The 18,860-nt window shown below is 41.1% G+C and overlaps 1 protein-coding gene across 1 annotated transcript in view; it reads left to right on the top strand.

Annotated features, from left to right (window-relative positions):
- The window catches only part of ZNF652 (zinc finger protein 652), a 65,861-nt gene extending 47,609 nt beyond the window's left edge, over nt 1-18,252 (top strand). The window contains exon 6 of the mRNA XM_072747435.1: nt 9,176-18,252. Coding sequence (XP_072603536.1) covers nt 9,176-9,687 — 512 coding nt within the window. The 3' untranslated portion in view covers nt 9,688-18,252. The remainder of the gene's footprint in view (nt 1-9,175) is intronic.
- The last annotated feature ends 608 nt before the right edge of the window (nt 18,253-18,860 follow it).

The following is an 18,860-nucleotide window of genomic DNA, read 5'->3' as shown; positions in this document are numbered from 1 at the left end:
TATAAAAATACAGATTTATTATCCTGAAAATTGGGTTTTCATAACTCTGTTCATTTTTTTAAAAGGATTATTTGTGAGACCTTTTAACTGGGGGTTCCTTCAAGACATTGGATTATTTACTTAGGGCTCAGGATCTTCTGAAATTGTACACAGCTTGTTTTGTGTATGTGCCTATGTGATTTTTTTTAAATTTTATTTATTTATGATAGTCACACAGAGAGAGAGCGAGAGAGAGGCAGAGACACAGGCAGAGGGAGAAGCAGGCTCCATGCACTGGGAGCCCAACGTGGGATTCGATCCCGGGTCTCCAGGATCATGCCCTGGGCCAAAGGCAGGCACTAAACCGCTGCGCCACCCAGGGATCCCTGATTTTTTTTAATTTTTTTTTTTTAAGGAAAGTCTTCTGGACTTTAAAAACTAAAGAACACTGCTTTAAATAGGATACCCTCAAAATAAATAAATAAATAGATAGATAGATAGATAGATAGATAGATAGATAGATAGATAGATAGGATACCCTCTTAGTTGCTTAAAGTTTGATTGGATTGGGTTTCCCCAAAATTACCACTTTTCAGGAACAACTCCCATCAGATGAGGTTAAAACATATTTTAACCGTTTAGTGTTTTAGAGGTTTTTGTCCTAGCATTGATGTGAATCTTGTAGCTCCCCCTGTAAACACTGTGTCGTTGTATCTCAGCCTTAACTTGATATTCCGGGATTAGCTGTCTTTGTACAAATTGAACAGTATGAGCCATTTTTTCAGGTTTCTAAATAAAATCTAGCCATAGGAGTCTACATTCTGTTAGTCCACAGAGTAGCAGAGCTAGAAAGAACCACAATAGATTATCTTGCTTAGCCCCTTGCTCTTTTTTTTGCCCAACTAGAAGTGAGGAAACTCTGTCCTGGTTCCTATCCAAGGAAGAATGCCTGCCTGGTGGGGCTTCTTTCCCATTCAGAGAAGAGAGCAGAGCACCCTCCAACTTTAAGGATTAGTCTAGATTAAGAGTCATGAGGGGAGTTTAATTAAATAAATTAACACCTTAAAGGGTAATGAGAACTTTGAAGCCTAAGTGGATGGACAGCAGGATATATCAGAGTTATTAACATATTCTCCTCTTATAATTTAAGAATTCTGAGTTGCTTTTAGGATCCCGTTTTTTGTTGTAAAGTAGGAAGCTGTGGAACTAGATAGAAAATAAGCTTTTTTGAAGGCAGAAGCTGTGTCATTTTCACACACAATGATTGGGACGTGGCAGTTGCCCCATGAGTGTTTGCTGTATGATTCGAAGGAGCGTGGAACCACTGACACCTCTGCCTCAGCAGTCCCCTCCTCTCCTCTGCGTATCTTCTGGACATCTCTTTCCCGGTTCCCTCTTCCCTCCTCCTGCCTTTTGTTCTCTTTCTTCCTTCCCTTATGTCCTTCTTTCTTTAGACCCTTAAATGTCCATAATATGAAACCAGAGTATATATTTTGTGATTAACACATTTGTTGAATAAAATTTTATTTTAAGTATTCTTCTTTGACCAAATTGGCAAACTCAACATTTCCTATTTCTTCCAAAGAAATATTGCCATCTAATATCCTTCTCATTAAAAGAGTGTACATACTTACCAAAGTATATTAGAAAATATGAAAGTTGAAAATAGAATAAAAATGATCATCACTGGGGGCACCTGGGTGGCTCAGTGATTGAGCGTCTGCCTTTGGCTCAGGTCTTGATCCCAGGATCCTGGGATTGAGTCCCGCAGTGAGCTCCCCACAGGGAACCTGCTTCTCCCTCTGCCTAAGTCTCTGTCTCTGTCTCTCTCTCTCTCTGTTTCTCATAAATAAAATCTTTAAAAAAATCATCACTGAAAAATCATTACTCTTAACATTTTGGCATACATTTTTAAAAAATACTTTAGTTTCTTTATACACATACAGATTGATACTATGTATAAATGTTGATGTATTCATGTATATAGACATAAGACAAAAATTGGGTCTTTATTGTAACTGGCTTTTCCTTTTTACTGTATTACGTCCTTAACAGCAATATTATTTTAATGGTTGGGTGATATTCCTTCTGGTAAATTTGTTGTAATAATAGCCACCATTTATTGTGCACGTATGTGCCAGGCCCTATCTTAAGTGCTTTACATATATTGCCTCATATAATCAATGCAACTTTTACAATAGTCCTATAAAGTAAAGGATGTTGTTTCCATTTTATTTAGCAAGTTCCTTATTGGACATTTAGATGATTTCTGTTTCCAATTTTTCTACTGTTATAAATAATACTGTGATAAACAGGTTTGTGGTTAACATGTCTGTGATTATTCACTTAGGACAAATACCTGGAAATGGGATTATTAGGGCAAAGAGATGTACACATTTTTAAGACTTGGTGGTATGTATTGCAAAATAACATCCACATGCACTCTTACTAGCTGTGCATGAAAATACCCATTTCCCCAACCCTTTCCAGTGCTAAATAAAATCCTTGCTGATTTGATAGGTGGAAAATGGTTTCTTATTGTATCAATTTGTATTTAGTTAGTAGCTAAATAAGATTGGAATTTTTAAAAATATTTTATTCATTTATTCATGAGAGATATATAGAGAGGCAGAGAGAAGCAGGCTTCTCACAGGGAGCCCGATGTGGGACTCAATCCCACGACTCCAGGATCACGATATGAACCCAAGGCAGAGGCTCAACCATTGAGCTACCCAGGCACCCCAGATTGGACATTTTTTCATGTGCTTACTGAATGTTAGTATATTTTCTTTCCTGAATTGCTTGCGCTTTTTTTGTATTCACGTTTCCATTACAGTGTTTGACTTTTTTGTATTGTTTATAGTAACTCTTTCTGTATATTTACATATACTAGACTTTGTTTAACACCAGTATTGGGCAGCCCTGGTGGCTCAGTGGTTTAGTGCCGCCTTTGGCCTGGGGTGTGATCCTAGAGACCCCGGATGGAGTCCCACGTTGGGTTCTCTGCATGGAGCCTGCTTCTCCCTCTGCCTGTGTCTCTGCCTCTCTCTCTCTCTCTCTCTCTCTCTCTCTCTCTCTCTCTCTGTCATGAATAAATAAATAAAATCTTTTTAAAAAATCTTTAAAAACCAAAAACACCAGTATTAAAGTTCTTTCCCCTGGTTTGTCATCTGCCTTTTAATATTGCTTGTAATGCTCAAATGGGGAAAGTAGCTGGCTAATGGGGTTGGACAGACCTGGCTCTGCCATTCACTACAGCCTCTGTGAGTCTCTGGTTCCTTGGTACTAAGTAAGGATGACAGTACTACCTGGGAAAATACAAGAAGTGTTAGCATTAAAGAAGAAAAGAGATAGCTCTTTTAAGGCTGGATGCAACCACATTTAGAGTATGTTTTGTTGGGGATTAAGGCCATCTCAGGAAATGCCATTGAGTGGGCTCTTTCTTTACAGTTAAAGAGAAGTGAGGCAGACCTTGTCTAGGGAGTCTGCCCAGCCCTGAGGCAGTGTTTCCTAGGACGGTGTGGACTGTGGGATGAATTCAACATAGAATAATTGCTGATTGATCTTGTACCAGGTATAGCGCTAAGTGCCTGGTGACACAAGGATGAATTCAGACCTGGTTTTTGCTCTCAAGGAGCTTACAGTCCAGGGACAGTGATGGCGGTGATAATAATCATAATCATAGCAGTACTAAAATGCATTGAGTGTCTCCTATGTGCCAGATACTATTCTAAGTGCTTTCCTTGTATTTTCAATTTATCACAATCACCTATTATTATGATCTTCATTTTTCAGATTAGGAAACTGAGGCTCTGAGAGGCTCTGAGGCTCACTTGTCCTAGGCAGTCTGACTCCAGAACCACATATTTTAATGATTCTGATATAATTTAACATAGCAAGTCATAAAATGGAGGGATATGCAGGACATCATGAGGGCAAAAGCACCATCCCAGAGTCTGCTTTTCAGCTTCCAGAATGTGTCCATGCACTCAAGCAGATCAGGATCAGAGGAATTGATGTGTGTTAAATAGTCTTAATGATATATAAATAAAATTGCTGATTTCTTAATTTACAGTGAAAAAGCTGAGTGGCAGATGGTTCAGAACTCTTATTTCTTTGGTCACCATGTTCTTTGCCTAAATAAAAATCTATATTAGAAGCTAAATTATCATCAGAAGATTGGTAGGAACAGGGCATTACAGCAGAGGAAGATCATTGAATGATCTTAGTGGTGAGTACCATACATCCTCAAATCCAAGAAGCCACCCCTTGTAAGACAAACTTAATTTGTATACTGCTAATAAAATGCTGCAAATAAAAAATGGCATGCCATCAAGTATAAGGTATGCGTCAGTTTCAGAGATGTCAATATGCCAGGGAATGCATGTCTTAGAATTAATAAATATTTATTTATGAACATTAAGAATTACTAAATTGGGCTACTGTAGTGAACGAGACTGAAACATTGCTGGGTTCACAGGGCTTGCAGACATGCTGCTTAGACATACAAGGCATAACACTGGTTCACTGAGGAGCACATAGCAAGTACACAGAACTAAATGAAGTTGGCTAGAGTTTGGTGGATGTCAGAGTGGCCAGGCAGGAAGTATGATGAGACATGATACTGGAAAGCAGTAGGCAGGTGCCAGGTCACCCAAAACCCCATAAGCCATGTAAAAAAGTTTGGACTTTATCCTAAGGACAGTGGGAAGGTTTTGAGTGGCTTTGAACAGATTTGACACAAGTCTGAAAGTTCACTCTGGCTACCATGTGGAGAATGGGCTAGAAGACAGGGAGCGAGAAGAGGTGGCAAAACCAGTCAGATGGATGTCACAGTAATCTAGGGGAATGAGGGTGATGACATGGACTGTGGTGATGGCAATGGATGAAGTGAGAGCAATACACAAATAGTGTCAGATGAACGTAGTGACTGACTGGATAAAGGTGGTATGGGAGGAAGAAATCAAGGGGTAGTCCCAGGGTTTGGATCTCGACTGCCATTTGTCAAGATAAAGAACAGGAGAGGGAGGGGCAGATTTGCTAAGTAGGATAATGAATTGAATTTTGCACTTGTTTGTTTTGAGACCCCTACAGGACCTTCAAGTGGAAATACTATGTAGGCAGTTTGCAAAATGGATTTAAGGCTAAAGACCTGAGAATGGTTTCGGCTGTATATATAGATCTACAGAGTTCTGATCACTGCCCAAGGATATTTGTACTAAGCAGACTGGAGGTCAGCACTTGTTCGCTGTACCAAACAGTGCACCAAACAACTAACTAGCCAGCCAAATTCTTGTTCTTTTCTATCTTCCCTATAGACTCTCTGCCTTCATGTGTAACATTCTTTCTTCAGACTCATTACAGTACTGTTGCTTACAATCAGCTTAGCTTTGTGTATAATGGTTCGGTCACATCCTTAGATGTATTGATGTTGATACAGATACTTTTCTAGTTACTTTCATAGACTTAACTTTCATGTATCTTCCAGCAACCCATTTACCAGCTCTTCCTAAAGTAGGACATTGTGCAAGTGTTTGGTTGCAAGTGTCACATCTTTATTTTTCCTGTTTCAACCTCACTGTAATTTTACCTTGAGGTTTCCCAGAGACCTTAACATCACTCATTAGTATGATTAGGAGATGTGGCCTGATGAGTAGTGAGAGTTAGAGGTAAGTGGGACTGCAGGCTTACATCTGGAACAACAAATGCAGAAATTTTGGTAGGACTTCAAGAAATGAATAAGAGGTTACTGAGTAATAAAAAGGACCCACTTTTAATTTGAATCCATGGATTTGTGGTAGCTGTCTTGTTTTTTAAAGGTTTTTAAATTTTTATTTATTCGTGAGTGAGGCAGAGACATCGGTAGAGGGAGAAGCAGGCTCCCCACAGGGAGCCTGATGTGGGATTCAATCCTGGGACCACAGGATCACGACCTGAGCCAAAGGCAAACACTCAACCCCTGAGCTACCCAGGTGCCTCTGTGGTAGGTAGGTTCTAATAGTTTTTGGCCTTTCTGTGGCAAATCATTATAGCCCAGAAGACTACAAATGAGTGATGACTAGAAATTCAAAATTTGGTCCAGGTTGGAGCAGGCAACAGAAGGTTAATGTCAGGGCAGCCTGGGTGGCTCAGCGGTTTAGCTCCACCTTCAGCCCAGGGCCTGATCCTCAAGACCCGGGATTGAGTCCCACGTTGGGCTCCCTGCATGGAGCCTGCTTCTCCCTCTGCCTCTGTGTGTTTGTGTGTGTGTGTGTCTGTCTGTCTGTCTGTCTCTCATGAATAAATAAATAAAATATTAAAAAAAAAAGAAGCTAATGTCCATAAATTTCAGTAAGTTTACAATGAATATGTACTGTTTGTGAATGCAGGGTCTAGTGCACCTAAGAAGTGATTAATGAATCAAGTGGATCAAGTGGAGAGTCTGCTCAGATTAGACTAATAATTCAGAGAGTTAGTCCTTTGGCTGTGTTTCCATACAGCTGCTGGGAGTAAAGAGTACTAACTATGGGGAGTCCAGGAGGGAGAGGCCCAGTGGGATTAGAGAGGTTGTCAAATTTAGGTGTGCTTTTAAAAATATATATATAAGGGGCGGGTGTTGGAGGGGAATGGGTGACGGGCACTGAGGTGGACACTTGACGGGATGAGCACTGGGTGTTTTTCTGTATGTTGGTAAATTGAACACCAATAAAAATTAATTTAAAAATATATATATATATAGGGATCTTTGGGTTGCTCAGTGGTTTAGCTTCTGCCTTTGGCGGGGGCCATAATCCTGGAGTCTCGGCATCGAGTCCCACATTGGGCACCCTGAATGGAGCCTGCTTCCCCTTCTGCCTGCGTCTCTGCCTCTCTCTCTCTCTCTCTCTCTCTGTCTCTCATGAATAAATTTTAAAAATCTTAAAAAAAAAAAAGTACTGAGTCTCTGAAAAAATATGCTAAATAAACAATATAATTTTTTAAAATTATACATGGAAATCGTGTTTGAGAAACACAAAGTGCACGTAAGCATAAAAAATAAAATATCACTCATCATCCCATTACCCAGAGAGAATCACTGATATTTGTTGTAATTTTTTCCATATTTTTTATGTCCATTTTTTAAAAGATTTTATTTATTTATTCATGAGAGACACAGAGAGAGGCAGAGACATGGGTAGAGGGAGAAGCAGGCTCCCTGTGGGGAGCCTGATGTGGGACTCAATCCCCGACCCCGGATCACACCCTGACTGAAGACAGATGCTCAACCACTGAGCTACCCAGGCGTCCCTCTGTACCCATTTTTTTCGTGTTAGTAATTCTGTTTCTATACTTCCATAGTACTGTTTCTAATGGCGCTTTCCATCAGATGGGTATGCCATGTTGATTCAGTTGATTCTGTTTAACAGAGATTTGAAATTCTTAAGGTAATTGGAGGAAACGGATAAAAAAGAAGGAAAAAAGGTGAGCTCTGAAGTTATCAAGAAAGCTGAATATGAATCACAGTGAAGAGCCTACCACCAGCAGCAAATGAATAATGAAAAGCTGAAAGATAAGCAAAATATGTTAGAACCTAGTTCTGGTGATTACAGACAAGACTAATTCCTCCTGACTGCACAGTCTAGTCTCTGGAGGAAGCAAGGAAAATTCTAGCTTCCACTGAAGAAGGGCAGTGGGAACTGTCAGTTTTCAAAGGCAGAGAAAAGAAATGAGTACGATATGGATGAAGAGGTGTTCTCTCCTCACGTACGGAGGGGTCCCAGAATGTAGAACAGTAGGGATGTTATTTCCCTTCACACGCGCAGGGATGCACAGAGCTTCAAGGTGGGAAGTGCCTGTATTTTATGTGTCAAAAGCACACTTCAGGATGGAACCAGACTGCAGTTTGAAATCCTGGCTGTCCTCTAGCTGTAGAACTCTGGGCAAGTTTCTTAATTTCCCAGTCAGTAAAATAGGGATGACAACAGCTACCTCATACAGGCTGTCGTTGTGAGGATCACCAAAGTTCATAGATGTAAGTAGTTAGAATGGTACCAGGCACACAGGAAGGCTCTAGACACCATAGCTATTATTTATACCGAGTAGAGTGAGGACAGAACGAAAGGGAGTGGTAACTGAGGTGAGGCCAGCCTCTTGCAGCTGGAGTTACAGTAAAGGTACAAGCTACATACACTGAGAATTGATGAAGGAATTAATAAATGCAAGCATATGTCACTGAAGCACATGTACAGAGGTATTCACCACAGCAATCTGCATGAAATGATTAATGGTTGTATACGTTCAGAAACCATTTTGTTTCCCCCCTATAGCCCAGGTAGAAAAGCAGGTGGACAGCATGGAACCGTATGGTAGTCCAAAGGAAAGTTAAGGGACCCTAAAAATCAAGCCTTTATTTCCTGTCTAGATGCCTTCAGAATTATGAAATGTTGTTTCCTTTTTGACTCATAGATCCATGCTTCTCAACCAGGGCCAGTAGCGCCCCTGCCAACCCTCCCCACACCCGTGAACATTTGGGAGTGGTGTAGGAACATTTTTGGTTGTCAGAATCTCTTAGAGGCAGTCAGTAGGCTGGTGCCAGGAATGCCATGTGTTCTTCAGATATGCCAGGTAGTCCCAAATAATGAAGAAATTGCCTGCAGAAATGCCACTAGCTCTCCCACTGGGAGCCACTGCAGCATAAGATTCCTGGTGACAATGAGCCACCCAGCCTTTTCCCAAGTCCAATACCAAAAAGTAAGCCACATGCTAAGGATTATAGGCAAGTAGACATGAAGAGACTTATTTGTTCCACAGGACATTTTAGCAGTCTTTCTTTTGCTTGGAATTCAGAAATTGCTAACAGACGAACTTTGCCTAAATTTAAGAGGCAGAAAAAAAAAAAAAAAAGCAGAGATACATCCGTGGCCTTAGCTGCCTTGCGTGCAGGAGAACAATTTGAACAGTTCTTCATGTTGGATGTGAAGGATCACTACTGCCTGAGTCTTCTTTTTTTTTTTTTTTTTTACCATGCCCAGATGGTAGGTTGTATGTAAGTTTAACTCCTATCTGCTCTTATTTGTTAAGTCCCAGCTTTGGGGGAGACTCTTTTTATGACCCTTAGAATATAATATGCCATAAAGGAGAGGAGAGGTAATTTCCTCGTTAAATATGAGGACTAGCGTGAGCACATAATCACCGCCTAGGATGTTAATCATTTTTTTTGTCTCTGTGTTCATCTCAGGAGAGAAACCCTTTATCTGTGAAATCTGTGGCAAAAGCTTCACCAGCCGCCCCAACATGAAGAGGCACCGCAGAACTCACACAGGCGAGAAGCCCTATCCATGTGACGTGTGTGGCCAGCGGTTCCGCTTCTCCAACATGCTGAAGGCCCACAAGGAGAAGTGCTTCCGGGTGACCAGCCCCGTGAACGTGCCGCCTGCCGTCCAGATCCCACTCACGAGCTCCCCAGCCACCCCGGTTCCTTCTGTGGTGAACACCCCCACCACCCCCACCCCTCCAATCAGTATGAACCCTGTGAGCACGCTTCCCCCGCGGCCCATCCCCCACCCCTTCTCACACCTCCACATCCACCCGCACCCTCACCACCCACACCACCTTCCTATCCCCCCAGTCCCACACCTGCCCCCACCTCCAGCTCTCTTCAAGAGCGAGCCTTTAAATCACAGAGGCCAGGGTGAGGACAACTTTCTGCGGCACCTGGCAGAGAAGAGCAGTCCAGCACAGCACCATTAACACCCACCTCCTTCCATGCACAGTTCCCCATGAGCTGTGTGCCCCTGTGTGAGTGTGCAGAGGGGGAGTCGGGGAGCCTTTCTGTAGCTGTCAGGCTCTCCCCCGCCTCCACCAGGAGCCCTGTCATTGTCTTGGGGAACCAACACATCAAGAAGGAACCAGACTACCCTTGAGCTCACGGAGGGAACGGTCATCTAAACCAGGGGAACCGCGGCACTAAAGCCCAATATGCGTGCATTTTCTGGTGACTTTTATAAATTTCAAATACTCAGACTTGTGGAATTTTATAATTTCATATCAGCTGATGAGGTATGCTTGCTTTTATATCCCGGACTTCTCCTCAAAGAGGGGACAGGCCCGGTTTCCTTTGTACTAATCGGGAAGGCTGTGAGATTAATCCAGAGCATTAATTGTATCACTGTGTATCGTTAACAAATTCTTTGCAGCTTTCGGTGCTGGCTTTCAGAATTGAGCCGGCTGCGTTTCCCAGTATATCCAGCATTATAGAGAAAGACGGGAAGTTTCTTTTTGTGTAGCTCTCCTAACGCACTCTTTATTTTACTACAGAAATTATTTTAGAGTTTTTGTATAGACTTCTTTAGTGGTCTGTTTCTAAAATGAAATGTATTTCAATAAGCGGTGTAATTTTTTCAGTGTAGCTGGGCCTATGTTGTAAAATAGGAAAAAAAATTTTTATAATCATCAAAATGTGATTCTTAAAGATGCATATAACTTCTATCGTTCAAAGTTATTCTTACATCCGTACCACTCAAAGGTGCTTCAGAGACTAGCTGTATCTGAGAGGGTCTCCAGACACCAGCTTACTGCACAGTGAGGCTTGGCTTGCAGAACGTGGCAAAGTCCTTGCTAGCTTTTAAACCTTGGCTTCACACTCAGTGTGTCAGCACGTTAGGCTTGTTGACACGCTCCTGTCCTCCATGTTTCACTTGGTTTGGTTACCATGTTAAATGGGATGATTTGCAGGGAGCTGGACCTTTCCCAGGGAAGTCACCTAGAGCTTGCAGGTATTAAAAATCGGAGTAGAGCTGTTCCCCATCAGGAGGCGGCAGCAGTGGGGATTGCTCTCACTCGTGTCCGTTTCTCATTCTCCCCAGAGCTTGGTTGCGTTCCACCCGTGGCAACGACAAGTGGAAGTCTCAGAATACACTGCTCGCTTTGAGGTTGCTGTATTTTCCTAGAATGGTTGTGACATAAAATAGTACACTAAAATCACAAACATGATGTTGCTGACAGTAGCTGAGAAGCTGGGATGAGAACAAATTGACTATGAGCTTTTAAATATCTGTTCACCTATAGATAGATCCACGACTTTGACTATCCTATCACAGTTTAAATTGTAGCAAGGGAAAGAAAATTCCTACATTGTGCTGCCCTGTTCTCTGCAGATAATTATGTGACGGTGGTGTTCACAGGCAGTGAGAGCAGCATCTCTAACACCGTTAAGATAAGTTACTTTTTCAGGTTTGAGAAGCTTCAAAAGAGCATGATCAGGAGCTTACATAGAAAAGGCTGACTAGAAGGGCTAACCTATTGCTCATATTTAACTGATTAGATTTCTCCAGACTCTATATACTAAAAATTGTGTTGTTGTTGTTGTTTTTTTTCATCTCAGAGAATTGAGTTCCAAAGCTGAGTCTGCTTTTTCTCCCTCTTCCTCTGTGTTTTAATGTGGACATTTCTTCATTCTTCTTTCCTCAGGCTCTTAGATCGTTGCCTAAATCAGAATCCTGGCTTTATTTATTTTTAATTTCTAATAGTAAATGTGCAGATATGCTTCAAGCACTTTTCTGGCTGATTAGCTCTGTGGTAGGAAAAAATGGAACTCTCAAGTGAGGTCAAGTCCCTATTTTGTAAATATCACATTCTCTACTAGCTTTTTGGTTGAAAATTTCCTCATTTTTTCCTTCCAATTACTGCCTTTAGTCCTCTGTAATGAGCATAGGAAAATTTTTGGAATGAGGCAGAAAAGTATCTCAAGACCTACTTTTCTTCCTGTTTTTGGATGTAATTTCTAAAGAATGTTATTATTTTAAATCTTTGTATACAGTTTTTGCACCCAGGTACCCATACTAATAAGGAAAGTTAATTTCTTGTTTGTGACTGTTACTTCTTTAGTGGCTGCTTCCCCTTAACTCCACAGCCTCCTTCCCGTTCCATGACAAGTTTGTAGATGGATGTACACCTTCATGTAGAGATATCATTATACAATGGCCAAGCCTGTAATGTTAAAATGGTTTTTTTAAAGATGTAAATTGCAGCTTAGTTAATTGGCTATAGTACCTTATTATATTCTACATAAACTTACCGTATTGGGCAGCAATGCTGAATTCTAGTCTTGAGACCATTAAATCAACCATTTTATGAAGTGTACTATAATCATACACTGGAAAATTCAGGTAGTCATATTTGATTTTTCATCCAAGTGAATATAGCCATAAGAAAATGCCTACTACATAGGAAAACCAGTATTAAGCAAATAATCACCACCACCCTTAACAGAAGCAAAAAAAGATTTTTTTTTTAATCAGCATTGTCACATAATACAGTTCATAGTGAAACGTATTATGGAACAATCTGGAAACTTCTCGTTTCTTTTTTCCCCCTACATAAGTATCCCTTCCCTGACTTGGGATTTGTGGTCTTCAGGAACACTGCTCAGAACATAATGACTCCTCGCCAGTGTCCTATCACATATAAATAATGAAATGCATTAAGAATATTCGCAACATTCATGCTTCTGAATACAACAACTGCAGGATTAAGCCTTAAACATATGTGCATCAGGTTTAACACGCTCAAGACTCACACTCAGGGTTGGAAATTTGATTGGGGTCCTTCACTAAGAAGAAAGTTGCATTCTGTGGTATGTTCCCTCCGACATAGAGTACAGCAACCTGTTACTTCAGAACTCCATGCCTGCTCACCATCCATTTATGAAAAAAAGAACGGGGGAGTTTGAGTGCTCAGCCCTTACCTGTCCTTCGTCTTTTAAAGACAACAAAGGCCGCAGTTCAGCGTTATATAGATATCCAGTTGAGGCTTTTTCTCATTACTTGATTTTACCATTCTTTAAAGGCTTGTATCACTGGTAGGGTTAAGTCTTACTCAAGGAAAGTTCTCAAGGGCTTTCTTGAATTGACATTGCATTTTTTTATTATTCTTTTTCTGTTCTGTTCTCATAGATTGGTCATTCAAGTTTAAATTCTTCCTTAGCCTTAATGAAAAGGCTGCTTGCTGCTTTCTCAGATTGAGGCAGGTAGGCTCATATGGAGTTAGATTTTTTTTTTGAATTTGAATGAAGAAAATAAGATGAGCAGTTTAAAGCCACGTAGCTTCATCTCCGCGTATATTTGTGAATTGATTCTTATTTTTAGCAAGCAGGGAGTCTCCATGTAAGACTTTATGGAAGTTCAAAGAAATCTTTGCAAATCAGTTATGTCTACTTTCACAATCTACCATTTACATGAATTGTCCTAAATTAATGACTGAGCATGACATTACCATGGTTGTACCACCTTTTTAGAAACTACATTTGTTGGAAGTATCTTTTCATAGTAGTTAGAAGGCTCTCTATAATTTGATTGTCCCTCATATACTAACTGAAGGCAAAATACGCTAAAGAGATGCTTGTCAACTTTGAATTTTCTAGTTCTTGAAATTTTTCTCAGTACTTAACGTTTGTCGAATTGATATATATGTTTAATTTTTATGTCACTGGAAGTTTTAAATTATGAGAAGATCGGGCAGAGATAGAAATCCATTGCCAATGATACTTATTCTCCCCATCTTGCAGATTTCAGGCAGTGAAACAGAATGGTAAGTGGGATTTTTTGTAAAAAGAAGAGGAAGATGAAGAAAACAAAAGTTAGGGAAACCCTTCTGTTTGAACTACTGTATAGAAGTGACAGCCTTTATTACATTGCTGATCCACATGATGAACATTTCAGTGCTGTTCTAGACTATGTGGGAAGTATTTCATGAAAACGGGATAAGTTACATTTAAGAATTTTATCAACTATTCTACCATTATAAAAACCAGCTTGTTTAGAATTCTTCAGACGATAAAATTGAGCAGATAAATACTGGGTTTTAATTTCTCTTTGCCTAAACCAAGATAGGAAATTTCCCAAAAGATCTTTTTTTTTTTTTTTTTTTTTTCAGGAATGAAAGGTCATTAGCCACTAGAGACAGTGGCATTTTTATGCAATAAGAACAACCGAACTACCCTGCTCCTGTCATCTGTAGCATTTATACTAAATAACGATGGCCTTCCAGCCCTGGACACTACCTCGATAAAGCAAACCAGAGATCCTCTCCACACTTTCTATGGAAGCCATAAAAGTTGCCATCAATATGTCCACTTTCATAGTTCTATACTTTTATACTCTTTAGACTTTTTATAGACTCTATGATCAGATCTTTTTGTCTTAGAGGATAGGTTTTGCAGGATTCAAAGGAAAAGCAAACTCCTTGGTTGTCCCAACTTTGAAGCTTTTGCTTCAGTAAATTTGTTTAAAGAACCAGATAGTGTACCGTTTATCCAATTCTTGATTTAAATCACAGCTATTTTGCAGAGTGGCATATCCAGAAAACAGACTTCTCTTTCTTATTCCCTAAGTAGAAGCTATATTTGTTGTAAGAAACTACTTATGAAGTGGATTTCTACTACCTTGTTACTCTATGTATTACTCGATAATATATGTATTGTCACATCATTCCTGGAGTTGTGTTTATTTCCTTGTGACAGATCAGTGAGTCCACACCACCCCACAACTCGCCATTAGCTCACTGCAGCTCCATCTTTCACTCTGTTCTTGAGTGCCTTCAAAAAGCCAGCATCCCGGAAACATTCTTTCCCTGGTCTAAATCCTACCTCTGCTTATTTCATTCTCCTGAAGTGTTGGAAGTCACCCTTATTCCAGTTGGTTGGGCTGTACAAACTAGCTAGACCCTTGGATGTGAATTCTGGACCTACTCCTGTTCTGTCTCCCTACATCACTTGTAGATTATGTTTTACACTTTTGCTTCTATCTTATTTCTTGACCTATTAAATCACTAATGATGAAAGGTTTTATCCTTACTCCTCACTTTCTTTTCTTTCACCAGAAGTGAGATGTTCCTTTAAAGTTAAAGGTCACAGAGCACTTCTCTTGGATATCATCTCCGCATCGTGGGTCTCCCTGAATGCCTCTCCTTTCTGACTAAAGGATCTTGAACGCTGCTGTTGCTGCGCCCTGCTCCTACATGCCTCTCTCTTCCAGGAACGTTCCAGAAGATTGTGCCCATAATTCTAGTTTAGTCCAATGAATTTAAAATCGCTCTCTGGGTGTATCAGAAGTCTATTAGCTGTCCTTCTGCCTTTCTCACCCACCTGTCCCTCAGAAATTTCCAGTTACCTTCTTTCCTGTCCCTCAGAAACTTCCAGTTACCTTTTTTTCTAACTTGTTCTCATTAATTTTTAAAGTATGACTAATACATAATATATGAAGGATGTAATAAAAAGGGGTTGCAGTGTGTTCTCCATGTGATATGAGCACCTTATTGATAAACCATTGTAGCAGTCGGCTAATCTTTCACAGTCAAAACTGATGTGTGTGTTGTTGTGCGGATCTCTTGCCTCCTGTTCAATTCTCCTCCAAAGCTGAAAACAAATAGAAAAAAGAACTCTTTAAAATGAGGAAATTGGGTTGCATTTTTTTTCTTTCTTCTTTTTTTTTAAGGAAATGAAAGCTATTGAGTATTTTGGTCTTAGAAATTTTTCCTATCTGACCAAAAATGCCATGTCCCTTTTTCTTAAAGTTAATAATACTAATACTCAGGTTTTCAAGACTAATAACCACACAAAGTGGGAGTCTATGAAGGCAGCTGTTAATAAATTCCTAACTCCTTTTGTCTAGCAGCAGTATGTTATTTGATGAGATAGTGCAAAATTATGAGAATTGGTTATGTTTGGTAATGAATACATTCAAGACACCTGAAAGCCTCCCTGGCTCTTTGGAATTTAAAGACCAGCTTACAAAATGCAAAAAGTAGACTACAGAAATAAGCAACAAGAGTTTTGTGTTTTAAATACTTTTTCACTTTCATTTGCCCTGACAGCCCCCGTTACTGGCCTGGAAGTTTGCCTCTTTCCTTGTAACTGACTACCTAAAGTCTCTGCTTTGAAATGTATGGCTTCTCTTCAAAGTCACAGGCAGTACAGCCAACTGGGGAGAGGCATGGCAGGCTTTCACCTGGATGGGCCACATCCCTGAGACTCACTGTTGGCGTGCTTCAGGTCTTCTCTAATAGGGCACACCTGGTGCAGGTATCAAAGGGCCATTGCTCCTGAGAGGTGTCTGGGTCCATTTCACAATATTCGAGCTTCTCTAGTGAGATCAGAGAGGTTACAAATTACTTAGAAACAATTTGGGGGGATGCATAAAAAATGGTGGTAGGGCAGAAAGGGATGGAAGCTGAATTTTGCTTCAGTCCTAAAGGAAATTTAATGCTCACATTCGTTGGTTTTGATCAGCCAGAGAGCCAATCTCTGACTCGAATGTGCCAAAGAATCAAGTTGTTTTTGAATATCCATCTCCTCTGAGCGAACACAGCTTCCTCCCTGCCTGCCTTTGACAGGTGAAAAGGGACCAGGTGATCACAAGGGCAGAGACAGAGACGTCACATCACATCCTGCATAGGACTCAAGGCTGTATTTAATTGCATTTGAAAGTTCATTATTTTAGGATCTCTTACACTCCTGGAAATATCCTTTCTGAGCTTGATTATCCAACTCATTAGGTTTTTCCAAAACGGCAAGAGACTGTGTGGCATGATTTTGGTGTTTACTTCTAAAGTTGTATCCCAAAGGATATATCTGCAGCCTCTGAAAAGCGGATGAATCCCTCTCAATCTTCCACTAGTTTCAATATGCATCTTAACTCCTTTCTTGTCAAGGGCTGTGTGATTCTCTTCCATCAGCAGTACTGGCTTTGTCCACAAGAGAGCAACAAAGTACTTTAGCTTCTCCATTCTCAAACTTTGAAAGATCCTGCTGTAAAGTCTCTCATAGACTATCCTCTCTTGGCTCAGTGCTTATTTATAGATCTTTGTTTTTAAGACATCTTCCTTTATTACTAAATCCAGTAGTTGCTCACCCTTCAGGATGCAAAGATTGATGAGCGGTCACAGGTCCTTGTGGGTTCCGCATCTTAATTATCCGCTTTAAACAATGATGCCCTGAGATGGAAAGCCCCACCCTTGGGGGCACAGAAGTGCAGAGCAGGAAGGCAGCCCTTCTTTCTTACACATCCCGCCAGCAGTGCAGGGGGATCACATCTCTGAGAGGGACAAGAGCAGCAGGGCTGACTGGAGGTTGAAGGAGGAAGTGTCTCTCACCTCTGCTCCAGGGGATGTCTGGTACACCAGGGAGCAAGTCCTGGGTTAGGACTTGTCCTGCGGCCCATGACCTTCATTGGTGCCCTTACTACGAGGTTTGTTCTCATGGCAACATCTTCCTCTCAAGGGGCTGGCTGGTCAGTAGTAACTGGGGGCAAATACCCGATAGAAACCGTTTACCCTGTAGAGGCAAGAGGCATCTGCACCTGGAATGGCCTTCTTACCGAATCTCTGCCTGGTTCCTTTTCCTGCCTGGCTAAGTCTGACCCACTCCCACACTCGACAGCAAAACTGAAGCTGTGATTGGTTTAGGTAACAGGTGGTCAGGTGTAACTTGTTGGTTTTTATTTTTGTTTTCCCCAACAGTACTGAAATCACTTGCACTTTTCCTCATTTCTTAAAGAAAAAAAAATCCAGTTTGCTTGCCAGGAATCGTTTAGCGTTAGGTTTACAAAGCTTGTTGTTGAATGTTGAACATTTGTCCAAAGGAGTTTGACAAAACAGAAGCTGCTTGGTCCCTGTTCCGCCTGCTAGGTCGCAAGGATTAAGACCATGCGGCTGGGGTACTCGTGTCAAGTCCAGAAGGGGGCAGTGTCCCTCTCCTACCTCTGCGAAGACGTAATTGAAGGTCAAGTTGGACTCGCATTAGGGCAGGTACCTCTCTCTTGCTGCAAAAAAAGTTTAGAGGAGTCTTTCAGTTGGGGAGGTGACAGGTAGGTAAGATGGGATCTCTTCAGATGGGGAAGATACGGGGGAGAGGAGAGCTCTTGGCCCCAGGCAGCTGTGGCGAGGCAGAACCAAACTCCCCCTGAATCCCCAAGCTAGCCTAGCTTCCCTGAGTCATCTCTATTCCAGCATCCTGTCAGATCCCTCAACGTACTGATTTTCCCCTTGTGTTAACTATACCAATATTATTTTTTTAGCAATTGAAATGCACTTTTTTATTTCAACTCAATCATGATTTTAAGTATAAAAAATTTATAGACTGTTAAAACTACTTTTTTTGTGTATTTTTAACCACTCAATGTAGCATTGTCTATTTTATTCTTGTGAGACTCTGGTACAAGGTGTGCCACTTCATGATATTTCCGACATGCTGGGCCTTTGGATGTGTACGGTAACAAACTTAATGCTAATGTTCAAAGTAAAAAAAAAAAAAAAAAAAAAGTAACCATATCTGTTTTGTGTCTTTCTTAACTTCCTTTCTTCCTCACCCTCTGTCAGTGACATTCTGAGGTCTCCTTGCTCAGCGAATTGTCCTTCCCCCTCTCCCCCCGCCGCCCTGCCCCCGTGAGACAAACAGTCCTGATCTGCTGTCATCCATGGCCTTTGGTCCAGCCCAGCTCACAAACCCAACAACCTCTGACTTCCGACCTCCATCTGAAGGACGACATGGTTCCAGGTCTGCAGGCCACAGTTAAAGTGACTGGTTCTCATCTGCCGGGGTTGCTTGCCTCAGTGCCTATTGGCTTCGGTAAACACTACCCTGTCCAGTTGAGTGAAAGTCTGAACATACCCTGGAAAACAGTATTTGAGGAGAAGATCATGTTGAGATTTAAAGCAGTCTGAAGAAACGGAAGCCCAGATGGAAAGAGCTTATTACCAAAGTAACTTTGGTGAAAAGCAAGGATCAGAAATTACAGCACTTGGGCTGAGGTTCTTCTTCCTCCACCGACCCCCATTCATTCGTCCTTGAATGTTCATTGGGTGCCCAGTATAAGCTGGGCACTGATCTAGCCACTGGGAGTTCACGCGGTAAACAGGAGGGAGACCCT

Source organism: Vulpes vulpes, chromosome 2 (assembly GCF_048418805.1).
Source record: "Vulpes vulpes isolate BD-2025 chromosome 2, VulVul3, whole genome shotgun sequence".
NCBI lineage: Eukaryota > Metazoa > Chordata > Mammalia > Carnivora > Canidae > Vulpes > Vulpes vulpes.
The sequence above is the reverse complement of the archived record's forward strand: the minus strand, read 5'-3'. Positions and strand labels throughout refer to the sequence as shown.